General features: G+C 40.3%; 2 protein-coding genes across 4 annotated transcripts in view; one reads left to right on the top strand and one right to left on the bottom strand.

Annotated features, from left to right (window-relative positions):
• Nucleotides 1–15141, top strand: part of ACACA (acetyl-CoA carboxylase alpha) — a 289228-nt gene that overhangs the window by 18907 nt on the left and 255180 nt on the right. The window lies entirely within an intron of this gene.
• On the bottom strand, nucleotides 1308–13860 carry CUNH17orf78 (chromosome unknown C17orf78 homolog). The gene is made up of 7 exons (XM_055322892.1): nucleotides 13784–13860; nucleotides 12564–12650; nucleotides 11611–11856; nucleotides 6287–6439; nucleotides 5243–5367; nucleotides 4131–4247; nucleotides 1308–1446 (listed from the first exon to the last, which is right to left on the bottom strand). Exons 1-7 carry the CDS (start codon nucleotides 13839–13841, stop codon nucleotides 1369–1371), a joined length of 864 nt encoding a protein of 287 aa, XP_055178867.1. The 5' UTR covers nucleotides 13842–13860; the 3' UTR covers nucleotides 1308–1368.

Genomic DNA, 15141 nt, shown 5'->3' with positions numbered 1-15141 from the left:
GAGGCGGGGAAGGGTGGGGATGAATGTGAGCATCAGTCCTAGATTAAGAACTCCTAAGTATAGAATATTTTTAATCATCCTCCCTAGTGGTCTTGGGAAGAAGCAAGCTTCTCCCCGCCCCCCGTCTTGTGGTTAGACTGAGTCACAGATGGCAGGATAAACTGGAGGTGATGTTGTGAATCAGTGTGGGGTGCAAATAATAATTGTTTATCCAAATGGCAGCCCCAGTGGTCTGTCCTCTCCACCTACTGTATTTTCAAAACTATCTCTTTCATGCTTTGTTATCTGTTCCATCTCTTCCAGGATCAGCTTGAATAATAAATCGGAGCTTGAGGTGAGATATTTTCCCCTGTTGGTATAGTTTTGAGAATCACTTTTTTGGACAGTGCCTGAAGTGAAAGAGAAGATACAATTTGTATGTGGTTTTTACCATTGAAGAAAGAAAATAGAATTACTTAGTAGTAACAGGTACATTTTGCCAAAATGAAATGGAAGAATTTCAAGATTCTTATAATAGAAGCAGGACAGCAGTTGTATCCCTCCTGCCATTCCCCTTTTTTAGTCTTTTCCCTTTAACATCAGCTGTTTCTGCTTCCTCACCAGACTTACTGGTCAGGTCAGACTTGATTGAAAGCTGTGCCTTTGTAAGAAAGATCATAATCATTTTTCTCTGGAATCCTGTTCAAAATGTACACAGCTCAGCATTATGGTTTAGGATATAGTGTCGGGCCCACATGAAAAGTTGTGGATTATCAGGAAACCTCATGTGTGTCCTATTTGTATGCAGTCCCTAAGTCCCTTGGGGATGACTTAGGAGAAGACTTCTGGAATGCTTAGGGTCACGTTCCTCTCACCAGTGTGTAGCTAGCTCAATATACAGCAGAGGCTAAATTATAAAACCCTATGAACATCAGCCTGGGAAAACAGAAACCCCCACCCTAAACCAGTTGACCCAGTGAGCATGCAATGAGCTGTGAGGATAACAGAGGAGTTGGTAAACTGTGCCATACTAGTGGCTACTTTGCCACTTGGAGGCCATGCTTAAAACTTCTGTCAAAGAGAGCCATAGGTCCATTGTGCTCAGAGGGAATACTTTTTGTTCTCATCTGATGGGATGAAAAGATACCCTTTTTTTGTGGATGTACGAAATGAATCTCAGAGACTTGTGGTTAAGACAGTAGTAATGGTATGAGGGTAAATCTGACTGCTAAGCCCAGGCTCTTCCTTTGTTGACCTGACATTACAATTTGATTATAATGTCTCTGCTGAAGATATGAGTGAATTTGGAAGAACTTGCCAGTATTGGTTAATAATAGGGAGAAGACAGTGCAGTAACTTCATTCAATGTGTGAAGCAGAAAAGAGCTTTTCAGAAGTATGTCTCGTGGATGATAGTGATCCCTGCAGCTTTTTTTGGGTTTGATGAGTTGGGAGCATCTTGTCCAATCTAGGGATTGAAAAGAAATGAGCGATAAAGGATGCAAATGGGTGTTCCTTCATATACCAACAAAGAGATGGTTTAGTATAAGACCGCATTTAATTCCAAGTACACATCATTTTGCCTCTTTGTTACCCAGTAATTCTAGGAAAAGTTATTGTATTTACACTGAGAAAGTATCAGCAAGGTGCAGTTATTTATGCATGAGAACCTACAATTGGTTGGAGCTTATAACCCATTATAGGGGCCCATCCACCCCTTGCTTGACCTGTTTGCCCTGAGTGGAAGAGGCTCTGGGTATGCAGCTACTTTGGATCCCAGATGCACAGGGATTCTACTTCATTTTCTCGAGTCAGACCCCCACAACCTCGCTGCTTGAAAAGAGAGATCTGAGTCTCTGTGGTCCAAATATTTTTTACTAATCCCATTCTCCTCTCAGTATAACGGATTCCATGTCCCCCATCTGATTTTCTGTGTTCTTCCTAAAGGCTTAACTATCGTGAACATAGACTGTGACCCTCTTAAAGGTAGTGAATTTGGTGCATATAAGACTTTCAGTAAAATTTCAGTGTAAGAATAAGAGACTTGGATTTCGATTCTGTTTCTACCAGCTGTATGTCACACAACCTCTCTGAGCTTTAGTTTAAGTATCAATAACATGTGGATACCTGCTTTAGCTACCTCCCACGGTTTTTGTGAGACTCAGATGAGATAATGTCTATAAAATTGCTTTTTTTTTCCTTTTTAATACCTTTACCATTTAATAGCTTATTTTGTTGATGGGAGGAGTGCAATCAGTGTTGGTACTATATGGTTGCCTCTAACTCTGGACTATTTATTCCCCTTCAGGCCTACTTCCAGTGTTCAGTGGAAATGATAATGCAGATTGGAGTAAATAACTAAACATACATCCTATTATTAAATAATGCTACTTTACATGAGCTCATATCCAATATTAGCAGAAACTGGATTATAGAAAATACTAACCTAAACCAGAGATGACAACTAAGTTGGCATTGGGTACCTGAAGTACTGTGATAAGAAATGCTCTGGTGCCATGGCTGGATAGAAAGATAGCTGTGTTTCATCTTTAAAGATTAAGATATAATTACGTATAACATTGTGTAAGTTTGAGTACTTTACTGCATATATATGTTTTTTAAGTTTTATTTGAGAGAGTGAGAGCATGAGTGGCGGGCAGGCAGAGGGAGAAGTAGACTCCCGACTGAGCAGGGAGCCTGATGCAGGTTCTCCATCCCAGGACCCTGAGATCATGATCTGAGCCAAAGGCAGACACTTAACCAACTGAGTCCCCCAGATGCCCAACTGCATACGTTTAAATATTGTAATATGATTACCACCCTAACATGTCTTGTCGTAATAATTATCAGTTCTTTTTATGGCAAGAATATTTAAGATCTAGTCTCTTAACACGTTTGAAGTATATAATACAGTATTGTTGACTATAATCGCTATGCTGTATGTTAGATGTCCAGAACTTTTTCAGCTCCTAGTGCACTGTGCTTGATTATTGATATGTGCAGCCAACATAGAATTAAAGAGTAGTGACATGTATACCATTCTAGACTAGATAATCTTTGAGACCCATTCTCAATGCTATAATTCTGCAAAAGTGGATTCCTTTTTAATTTTATTTTTATTTTGGGATGCCTGGGTGGCTCAGCGCTTGAGCGCCTGCCTTTGGCCCAGAGCATGATCCTGGAGTCCTGGGATTGAGTCCCACAAGAGGCTCCCTGCATGGGGTCTGCTTCTCTCTCTGCCTGTGTCTCTGCACCTCTCTCTCTCTGTGTCTCTCATGAATAAATAAATAAAATCTTAAAAAAAAAAAGGCTGAGGCCAGTTCTGATGGGGAAACTGGATTTAAAACAGCCACGCTGAAACAGTTTTAGATACCAAAAGACAGTATGAGCTTATGATGCTGTCAGGAAGCCCAAGCCAGGAGGAAAGAAGCTACTTTGCCAAGTATTCGAACTTTTCAGTGCAGGGATTCCTAAACTTTGTTGAATATAAGAGTTACCTAGAGGCAGGAATGGATACATATACTGTGGGTCCTGAACTCTTAAATTTGGTGGTATCCTTTTTTTAGAAAAAGAACACAGATTTTAAAAATACAAAATTAGATACAAGCTTTATACAAGTCCCATGGATCTTGAAGTTTAAGCTTCATTAATTTCACAGTAAATCCACCTCTACTTAGGGAATTTGTTAAAATTCTTAAGAATAAGATTCCAAGGGGATCCCTGGGTGGCTCAGCAGTTTAGTGCCTGCCTTCGGCCCAGGGCATGATCTTGGAGTCCCGGGATCAAGTCCCGCATTGGGCTCCCTGTATGGAGCCTGCTTCTCCCTCTGCATGTGCTCTGCCTTTCTCTGTTCTCTCATGAATACATAAATAAAATCTTAAAAAAAAAAGATTCCTGGCCTCACTCTAGACATTCTGATTGATTGTATCTGGGTCTTAGAAATAATATATTTTCAATAGATAGCGTATTATGTTATGGCTGGGCTGATGTTAGGAAAATACAACAGTACTACAAATACCTACCTATTTCTTGACACATAAAAGAAACACCAGCATTTACTTTACAACTGAAGCAGCTCTCTGTCTCCCAGCCCTTCTATATTAACCTCATTTTCTCCAAGCAAATGACATAAACCATACAGAGACCACTTGCCTCCTTGGGCTGAGACTCGAGCTGGGATTCAGCAGCCCCAGGTTGCTGGCCTTCCTTCCTTTGCCTTCTCCACAACTGCTGGCATTGGCATAGCACTCTGGCTCCCCGGCATTGGCGCTGAAGAGAAAAAGTGACTGGTATTAATTTCAGGTGGCTGGTATGCATTTGGTTTCCTTCCAAACCTGTCAGGCCATTTAAAGAAAATCATCTTTTTTATTTTTTTTTTATTTTTTTTAAGATTTTATTTATTTATTTATTCATGATAGTCACAGAGAGACAAAGAGGCAGAGACACAGGCAGAGGGAGAAGCAGGCTCCATGCAGGGAGCCCGACGTGGGATTCGATCCCGGGTCTCCAGGATCGCGCCCCGGGCCAAAGGCAGGTGCCAAACCGCTGCACCTCCCAGGGATCCCCGAAAATCATCTTTTTTAAAGAAAACAATCTCTCATTGGATCTATCCTCCCTAGAAAATGCCCAAGTACAGCGAAGGAAGGAGCTTGCATTTAGCAAGCGCCTCCTATGTGCCGGGTGCTTTTCACACAGGATCTTAATTAACTTTCCTAAACACCATGAGAGGTAAATATCATTAGTCCCATTTTACAGATGAGCCAACTGATGTTGGAGAAGTGAAGCAACTTTCTCAAGGCTACTCAGCTTGTAAGAGGCAGTTCTAACCAAACTCCAAAGTCTATGCTTTTTTTATAATGTGAGCCTGCCTCTGGAACAGAAGAAAGTGTTTACAAACATTTGGGGGAGCCAATGTCTGCCTTTGGCTCAGGTCCTGGGTCCTGGGATCAAGCCCCACATCAGGCTTCCTGCTCGGCGAGGAGGCCACTTCTCCCTCTCCCTCTGTCCCAGCTCCCTACCCCATTCATACTCTCTCTCATGCTCTTTCTCTGTCTCAAAATCTTTTTAAAAAATCTCTGTCAAACATTTTATTAAAGTAGGCTCCATACCCAACATGGAGCCTAATGTGGGGTTTGAACTCATGACCCTGAGATCAAGACCTAAGCTGAGATCAAGAGTCAGATGCTTAACCGACTGAGCCACTGAGGCCCCACCAGGAGAAAGTCTTTATAGATCGAGTCCAGGGACCCAATACACCAACTTACAAGGCATGGGACTTCAAAAATGACAAACACTATGATGGTGACTCCACTGAGCAACAGGGTGACAGCAATCAGAAATTTGACCACAATGCTCCATTTCTGCCTCTTCTTTAGGTTCTCATCTGTGTCTAAAAGGAGAGGAGTAGAAGAGGGAAAAGAGAGAACTTGAGAGAGGAAGAGATTGATCCTCTAACCTGAAGTTCTTTTAGCTTCCCAGACTAATAGGGGCACAGTCTGATGCAGAGGCAATAGGCTGAATTTCCAATTCAGACTCAGAGTCAGGAGTGGGATGGCCATCATGGGCTCTGCTCTAACTTCCTTTGTAGCCTCTTCTTAATGCATCACCTTCCCTGGGATTTGGGATTTGCCATAATCAAACAGGAGTGATTCTTGCTTTGCTTTCAGGAAGCAGGGGGTACGCAAGGAGTTCTGAACTTTTCTTTCACCAGCAGCCTCTCAAGATGTCTCCTTTTGTGCTCAGACACTGTATGGGATCAGAAAATCACCTTCGCTAGTGGGGAGTAGGAGGAACAACAGTGAACTAGCATTTCTTTGGGTCAAAAGGCAAAACTGGGGACAAATGGCTCATATGCTTTTTGTTATTACTAATCTTATAGTTGCTTCTCCCATTGGAACTGAGATGTGACCTAAATTGGAATATTACAGAATTTGAGTCCTGGCCAATTTAGGGAGAGCCATTTCCTTAAAACAGTGCAGATGAAAACACGCACTTAGTAGTTGTCTTCAGTGTAATGATGCTTAGTGTTTAAATGTTTTCCACCTGTACATGCAATGGCTGGCCCCAAAACTGGCTACAAGTTCACTTGTGTGGAGATAAAATATCATTAACAGTGTCAAACTACAAACTTCTGGGACCTTCTTAAGAGAAGCTGTTTTTTTTCCCCATAAGAAATGGAGTGATTCTCTGATGTAAAATTCATATAATTTCTCAACCTCCCGGAAAATCCTAGAAAACCCAAACTAATGGTTGGGCTAAAAGTGTTTCTTTTTCTTGCTGTTTTTGTCTCACTCTTACTTCTTTTGTACCTTGTTTCAAAGTGCTAGAAAAATCATCAGTACTTGTAGTTTTCTCACCTCCTTTTTCCCCAGGAGTAATGGAGGTGGTGGTGGTGGGAAAAGTCTCTGATGCAGCCTTCCTCACTGCATAGACCTTACATTGGGAGATCCCTGGTAAAAAAGCTAAGAAACAAGAAAGAAACAATGAAAAAAACAACTGTGAAAACTTCATCCTGCCTTTATTTTACCTGACCCTTATCTCTATGCAGTCAATTCTCTAGTTAGAAGGGGGTAAGTGCTACTAAAAAAAAAAAAAAAAAAAAAAAAACAAAACAACTAAAAGCAGAGCAAGGGTAGAGAACAGTCTGGGGTTGTAAATGGGCAGTGGCTGGGCAACCTGCAATACAATCTGGTGTCCTTGAGAAAACGAGAAGTGAGCCAAGGCTTGAAGGAGGTGAGGGATTAGTTAAGCACACACCTGGGAAAGCAGTGATCTAGGCAGAAGGGGCAGTGAGAGTAAATGCCCTGAGGCAGAGTGAATGTGTCTGACATGTTATTGTTTTAAAGAAAAAGCAAGGAGGCCAGTGAGACTGGAATGGAGTGAGCACAGGGTAGTAGGAGATGAGGAAAGTTCTAAAAAAAAAAAAAAAAAGGGCCTATATTAGGAGCCTTGTAGGCTAGTGTAAGGACTTTGGCTTTTTTGTTCTGATTGAAATGGGGATTCAATCCAAGGTTTTGAGCAGAGGAGTGATGGATGGCTTTGTTTTGAAAGGATCACTGTATTGCTGTATTAGACTGCAAGGAGGGCAAGGGTCAAAACAGAGAAACATGTTAGGAAGCTATTGCAGAAATCCTAATGAAAGATGATGGTGACTCAAACCAGCTATGGAAGTGTTGAGATACAATTGGATTCAGGCTAACTAACTAACTTCACTTGGCTCCAGAATTGACCTAATCCAATTCAGACACTGGTTCCTATTTTGTTTCTAATGGTCTCTTATCATTGCTTATTAAATTAAGTAAGGTCTGTAAGTCTTATTTGACTTTTCTAAATTACTTTCCCAAGTCTTTATTAAGTCCATGTGAAAATGATCTTGACTTCAGAGGCCAATGGCCACAGGACCAGGCACTGCATGAAATTATAGAGGAAGGAAAAGTCCCTGCTTTCAGTTTAATCAGGAAGACGGTTTTGGCAAAGACAGGCAGAGACAGAGAGCCAGAAGGTTCAAGAGGAAAAACAAGGATATTATATGAAATATTTCCAGGATGGTGCCAATCAGTTCTCTGAAGTGATAACATATGTGTTTCTGAGACAGATGAGACAGAAGATAAACATCTCACTTTGGAGAAGTCACATAGGTTCTCTGTGTTTTGGTTTCCTTACCTGTAAGATGATTCTAACAAAGTAATTCTTGGTCTACCTATTTCACGGGGGTAATGGAAAGATCAGAAACAAATAAAAATGAGGAAGCAGGTATGAAAACACTGCACACCAAGTGATATTATGATTGAAAGAGAAGGAAGAACCTCATGATCCTCTAGTAGAACTGTGCCCTCTAGCCACGGGGATAATGGTATTTGAATGTGGCATGTCTTCCCACCTCCTGGGAGCCACTGTTTCAAAGTTTCCTTAATAGGCTTTATCTGTCAGTGTATTTTCAGTTCTGCCTAAGCTTTGAAATTAATGTGCATCTATGTTGGCAGCTCGTTTAGGTCTCATCTGCTAGGTAACTGAGCATTAACGTGGAGCACATCTGTAAATACAAGCACTCCATTCCCAGTGATGATGGAATCGCAATATTAGTTTTTCTTTGGCTAAAGATATTTGAGCAAGAATAACCCCCCTTTCAGGAGATATACAAACTCCAAATCTATGAAATGGATAACTTAGCAGATGATGCTTTGCTTTATTACAAAATAATTTATTTCAAATAGGGAACATTGAGTACATTATATTTAAATGGAAATCTCCCTTGTCGATTATTCTGTAATAATACTAGCAGGTCAAAAGAGCTTATTTGAGAGGCCTTACATATTGCTGTTGAGTTTGTGCTTTAGATCTAAACCTCCTTTTACATATCTGGAATGAAATTATCTAGTCAAATCTCATTTGTAGCTGTAGGAACTGAGCATTAGAGAAATTAGGTAACTTGTCAGAGATGATAAATATTAGAATAAACACTTGTTTGATGTTATCCCTTGTATACTCCAGTTTCACCTGGGGTAAACAGTCCTTAGGAATCAGTTCACACTAATCAAATTCCAAGGAACCTTATCTATATGCTAAAATGACATTTTAAAAAACCTATATAGGAGCATGTATCCGTCAAATGGATCCGGTAGGATTTTTCTCTTCTAGGTACCCTGTTCTAAACATATAAGTTCTTTTGGGATGCCTGAGTGGCTCAGTGGTTGAACATCTGCCTTGGGCTCAGGGCATGATCCCAGAGTCCCAGGATCGAGTCCCACATCAGGCTCCCCACAGGGAGCCTGCTTCTCCCTCTGCCTCTCTCTCTCTGTGTGTGTGTCTCTTGTGAATAAATAAATAAAATCTTTAAAATAAATAAATATATAGGTTCTTTTGAAATCTAATTAGAAATTCTAGATTAATATAGAATATGAGCAATAGGAATTGGATGGTATAAATGATACCAGAAGTGAAAAAGACCTAATGAGTTATCATTGTCCACCAGAAAGAAATTTCAGGATATTTATAGTAGAAGATCTTTTCATTGGCCCAATTCCATAAACAGTAACAAATAGTCTCCACCTGACATTTTTCTACATTCCATGATGACCCACATCTTCTGATGACTGTGTTGTAGTACATTATCATCCTTCCAGTTTCAAATTCCTACTTAGCTCTGGGAACGTTTTCTTTTTTTTTTTTCTGGGAACATTTTCATAAACTCTCTTCTGATTGTTTCTGGGACATCCTTTTGTGCAGACTGATGTCAACTGTAGGGTGGTAATTTCAGAGGGCATCTCTCTTTTAAAAAATTTTATTTTTTTATGCGTGAGAGAGAGACAGAATGAGAGAGAGAGGTAGAGACATAGGCAGAGGGAGAATCAGGCTTCTTGTGCGGAGCCTAATGCAGGACTCGATCTCAGGACTCCAGGATCATGCCCTAAGCCAAAAGCAGACGCTCAACCACTGAGCCACCCAGGCATCCCAGAGGGCATCTCCTTTATGACTTTGTACATTTGACCATTTATTTAATTTTTATTTCTACCTTACTTAGTGTTTCTCACATCCTGGTATTCAGTGTAAGTTTAAATTCAGAAGGCTCAGTTTCAAACTTATAAATGGGGTGGTATTTCAAAAGTCCATGCATAAGTTGGTTGTTTGGAATTCATCATTATTCCATAGAAATGTATCATGAATGTTGATTAGGTCTGCAAACTGGCCCACAAACATCCGTTTAAGCTCTTTGCACAACTCAAGTAGTACTGGGTATTAGCTTAAATTCTGCATTTAGGAACCGACTGGCATGTAATGAAGGAAGGAGGAAGAAATATGCCCAGGGCAAATTTTTGAATTAGGTTGATTTCTGGCATGCCTGCGCCCTCTTAATCTCCTAGTTTTCCTTGTCCCAAATTTCTAAGAACTAATTTCCGTCCCTAATTTCCCAGAATCCTACAATGCACTCTATCCAAGAAAAATCCACCCTGCACAGAGTGCTCTAGACTCCAGAATGACTCAGTCCACTATTATTGACACTTGCCATTGGTGCTTCAAAGGGGATGATTCAAGGTGTGTGTGTGTGTGTGTGTGTGTGTGTGTGTGTGTGTGTCACATGTTAGGAGGAAAACAATCTGGTTGAATTACTTTACATTAATACTCAATATTACCAAAAACATCCAAATGCTATCAAAATTTTTTCAGATTTTAGTAAGGTTTTTTTTTTCCCCACACAAATTTTTACCATATGAACTTTAGAAAGTACAATAAAAGGAGTGAAAACATTCATATCATGAAAGGATGTATAATTACGTAGGCCATATCCTAATAATCTATCTATTTATTTCCCAATCTCTAGTCCTCTAAATAGACTGTAGTTTTTAAAGTTTTTTTCTCATTATTCTGATTGGGAACCCTCAGTTTCTCGAAGTGTCAAGTTTTATTTTTCCAGTAGTGCAGCAGTAGCATCTAGGGGATTGCCTGTATGTAAAGAGAAACTGCCAAAATAAAAAACTCCTTGACAGAAAGAATGGGTAGAGGAAGGAAAGGAAGGCAAAGCAGACAAAGTTAAGGCTGATGTCAAGAACCATTGCCCAACAGCTTAGGGGGAACAGGCATCTCACAGTGTGGGTGGAAGTGCAAAATGGAATCACTGGGATGGAGGTAATGTAGCAGTAGCTATCAAACTTTTGATGCAGCAAACCTGCAAGATGCTTCTTGGAATTTATCCGATTGATAAATTGCAGGTACACAGAGAGGAATGTCATTGCTTGCAATATTGTTTGTGTTTACAAAAGATTAGAAACCAAAATAACCATCAATGGGGAACTGGTGGAATAAATTATAATATGGGTATCTAGCTGGCTCAGGGGGTAGAGCATATGACTCTTGATCTTGAGGTGAGCTCGAACCCCATGTAGGACTTAGAGATTATTTCAGGAAATAAAATTATAGTACAGCCATATAAAGGAATACTGTACAATTTTTGAACAAGACAACTTTATACAAATTGATATGCAACAACCTAAAATATACATTGTTAAATGGGGAAAAAAAGCAAGGTACAAAACAGTATTTATGGCATCTCCGGGTGCCTGAGTGGCTCAGTTGGTTAAGCATCTGCCTTTGTTTAGGTCATGATCCCAGGGTTCTGGAATCAAGCCCCACATAGGGGAGCCTGCTTCTCCCTCTGCCTCTGCCTGCTCCTCCCCTTGCTTGTGTGTGCGCTCTCTCTCTCACACACACATAAATAAAATCTGGAAAAAAATTAAGCTCTACACATCCATATAAGCTTAGAGTAGGAAGAAAATGCAATAAGTTGGTAATAGTGGTTCCCTAGAGAACTCTGGAGGACTGAGAGATTAGAGTAGGAGGGAGACTGACTTTTCACTCTAAATCTGTGCTGTTTAAATATTTTACTGTCTGCATTCAAAATAAATAGAATTCAAATAAAAGAAGACCCATCAGAAATGGAAATTACATGAAAATCACAGTAGGTCAGGGTTAGAGGGGCCCATAGAAACTAAAAAAACGATTTCCAGAGAAGACACAGATCTGCCCAAGGAGAGAATAATCCATTTCCTTGAGGCTTTAGCTATTACTAAGCTCCATCTGGCTTCAAGGATATCAGCTAAAAGTCAGTGCCTACCTCCATCTCATTTTCCAGTCTTACCTTTGCCTGTTAGAAGGAATCCAGTCTGAAACTTGGATGTGGGGGTTAAGTGACAATTTGGGGAGTCAGTGCTGTTTCTGGAGGGAGCAGCAGTGATTCTCAGGTTCTTCAGAGTATGCTTGGTCTTTGACCTTTTCTCTGAATACACAAGGTTCACTTTGACTTTACTCCCAGAGCCAAGGCACTGCAGGGTAGCCACAGTCTGGTTTTGAATGAATGTGGACCTTTTGGCTTCTGCCTGAGCCTCTGAAAGGAAAAAAGCCAGACAGAACAATGAAGCTGGTTCTTAATCTGAATTAAGATTACCATATACAACTAAACAACTTCCATCATGACCCCTGTTAGAACTCCTTCTCAGTACTTTCTTCCCCTTTTTTGTTTATTAAAGATTTCATTTATCTATTCATCAGAGACACACAGAGAGAGGCAGAGACACAGGCAGAGGGAGAAGCAGGCTCCATGCAAGGAGCCCGACGTGGGACTCAATCCTGGGACTCCAGGATCATGCCCTGAGCTGAAGGCAGACGCTGAACCGCTGATCCACCCAGGCGTCCCATTTTCTTCTCTTTTTTATTTCACTTCTTCCTCAACATGTGTTTATGGTCCTAAATATACAAGCCCTGCCTTTCCTTCTTCCTGCTGTGGGTCTCATGAAGATCAGTGACTGCAGTAATTTCAGCCCAGAGAAATGCTCATAGATTGTTTTCTCCATTTCAGAGAGGGTTGAGCACTGTTTCCTATTTCTTCACCCTCAGCAGTTTGATTTATATAGAAATGCCTTAGGTAATAACTGTTAATTTAAAAATGGGTTTCCAGAAAGCCCCTTGAGGGGATACATATCTTTAAAATAGGATATTTGAGATCTGTGCTAGGAATGGGGAGATAGGCATCTTTTAAAGGTAAAGATTTTCTGGAATGGTAAGGTGATTTTTCAAGAAGGGCTCATTCCGTACCTTGCATGAGCACATCCCTGATTCTTCTCACATCCTTTGGGAAGAGCCTGGGCAGCTGTTCCACATGGCAGTTGCTATCTCTGAGTTCTGGAAAACAAAAGGAAAAAAAAGGTCAAGATTTACAATTTATTGGGTACTGTTTAGAATTCCAGGTATTGGAAAGGGGAATACAAAAGAATGCAGTGCCTTCTCATATAGCTGGCAATTGGAGAGATCAAACAATGTCAAGAAAATATTTTTTTAAAGATTTTATTTATTTATTCATGAGACACACAGAGAGAGGCAGAGACGTTAGGCAGAGGGAGAAGCAGGCTCCTCACAGGGAGCCCAGTGTGGGACTTGACCCCCAGACCGGGATCATGCCCTGAGCTGAAGGCAGACTCTCAACCGCTGAGCCACCCAGGCATCTTTAAAAAGATTTTAAAATGGGAGTTAATCTAGCATGAAGAAAACTGAGTACCAATCCATTACACTTAGGGGAAAAAAGGTGAAATAGAGTTAAGTGAAATTAATAAGTTAATGAAAAGACTAACCAGTCCATTCTTTCAAATGCTGCTTATTATCCCTTCTTATTTTATCTGACTTCTTATATTAAAACTTTTGAAAATTTATTAAATGTAACCCTGAACAAGATATCTCTTCAAGTTTCCATGGAACCACAGCTCATAGTTTATTTATGCTTTTTGACACATAACTCACAAGGTGTTGTACTCATCTGTTAAATGTCTTACTGCTGCCCCTTGAGCTCTTTGGCCTTAACTTTAATTAGCTAATTTTAGAGATGAAATGTTTGGACACTTTGAAAAACTGTGTTTTAAAAAACAATTATCAGAGAGCAGCAAATGGTGCCATTCCAGCCCACCTTAAAAAAAGAAGACAGTGTCTCATGAGGGTTATGAATTTGGGAGTCTTAGATGTTGATAATAACGAAACCATGTAGTGAAGAAAGTCATCTAATAATGAGAGTACTTTCAATGTTAGTTACGTGAACAAGACAGAAGAATACATCGCATTCTCTAAAGACTTCTCATCATGGAATAGCTAACTGAGTTGAAATAAGTTACAGTCCTGCCTAGAAGCAAGAGAATACATGGGATGACTGTAAAACATCACTTACTGAGTACTGATTGGCTTTATCTCAATCTGGTGGAATAGATCCCCAAACACATTCTAGGTCTCTCTTTGGGTTTTCTAGGATATTAGACTACAGAAGTTCTTACCTTTCTTGCTGACATCATAGGACATAATGATTAGGCTGAAAACCAAGATGGTGTCCATGTTAGCTGAAGCACATGCTGTTAATCTGTCACAGCCCCTTAGTCTTTTTGCTAGGTGCTTTCACTGCTCTGGAACCAAGTTTGACCCTGGGAGACTCTGCTACTACCCTATTTTGCCCCATTTCCTGAAGACCCAGGAATAGAGCTGATTGGAGAGAGGACCAAATGTGCTGGTTAATGATTGACTCAAAAAGTCTTTTTGCGACTTCATAGCTGGTGCCAACATAAGGAACTGTAATTACCTAGAAGTTTCCCTAGAAGAAGGGACATAAACACCTAGTGATACGCCTTACAAATACTTGCAGATGGACACGTAGACATTCACATGCATGCTTACTGACACAGGCATATAGATTTATACACTGACATAAAGAGATGTAGAGATTTCTATTTGGAAAGTGATTTCAAGAATAGAGCAGGAAACGAGGACTGAATGAGTTAGTCGACTACACTGAAGAGATTGCTAGACTAGGAATTGATAGACTTGAGTTTAGGATAAGTCCTATTATTAACTCTGTCGCCTTGAGAAAATTGCTTGACTTCTCTGAATCTCCATTTTTCTTCTCTAACTGGAGAATTCCTACCAAATAATCTCTAGAATTCATTCACAGTTGTACACATAAACTCACAGCACAGACAAATCTATCTAGTTTTGCACATTTTCACACCCCTGAATAGGTAGACCACATTGCCATGACTATTGCATTAGACCAGTGGTACTGTCTGTAGTTTGGGAAGATTTTCCTAGACAGATAAATGTTGTTGAAGATTTTCTAAAATTGTATCTTTTAGCAAAGAGTTTACATCTAGTGTAATACTCTGTAGAGTTTGTGATAGCATAGCTAGGCTAGATCATACAGCAGAAAAAAAGATCACACATCTTCTGCTGAAGTACAGAGCCTCTGCAGTCTTTCTGCTCACTGTAAATTTATTTCATTGGAGCCAACATAGATTTGGCTATGCATAAGAAGGTCTTGGGGCCTGACACTACTAATGATGTGAAAGGAGCTTGAGTCAAGGGATTTTCCATGAGGGAGCTGATGAGATCCGAGTCAAATCATAATTTAGATATTACCCTGTTTCCTGGCATTTTAATTCAGGTTGAAATCTGGCTAAATTGAATTCAAGGAAAATCTTTTTTCTGTTTTTTAAGATTTTATTTATTTATTCATCAAAGACACACAGAGGCAGAAACCTAGACAGAGGGAGAAGCAGGCTCCTTGCAAGGAGCCCGATAAGGGACTCGATCCCGATCCCTGATCCCAGGATCATGTCCTGAGCCAAAGGCAGACGCTCAACCG

This window comes from Nyctereutes procyonoides, unplaced genomic scaffold (genome assembly GCF_905146905.1).
Source record: "Nyctereutes procyonoides isolate TBG_1078 unplaced genomic scaffold, NYPRO_anot_genome, whole genome shotgun sequence".
NCBI classification, from domain to species: domain Eukaryota; kingdom Metazoa; phylum Chordata; class Mammalia; order Carnivora; family Canidae; genus Nyctereutes; species Nyctereutes procyonoides.
Note: the sequence above shows the minus strand (reverse complement) of the source record. Positions and strands in the feature narration are given on the sequence as shown.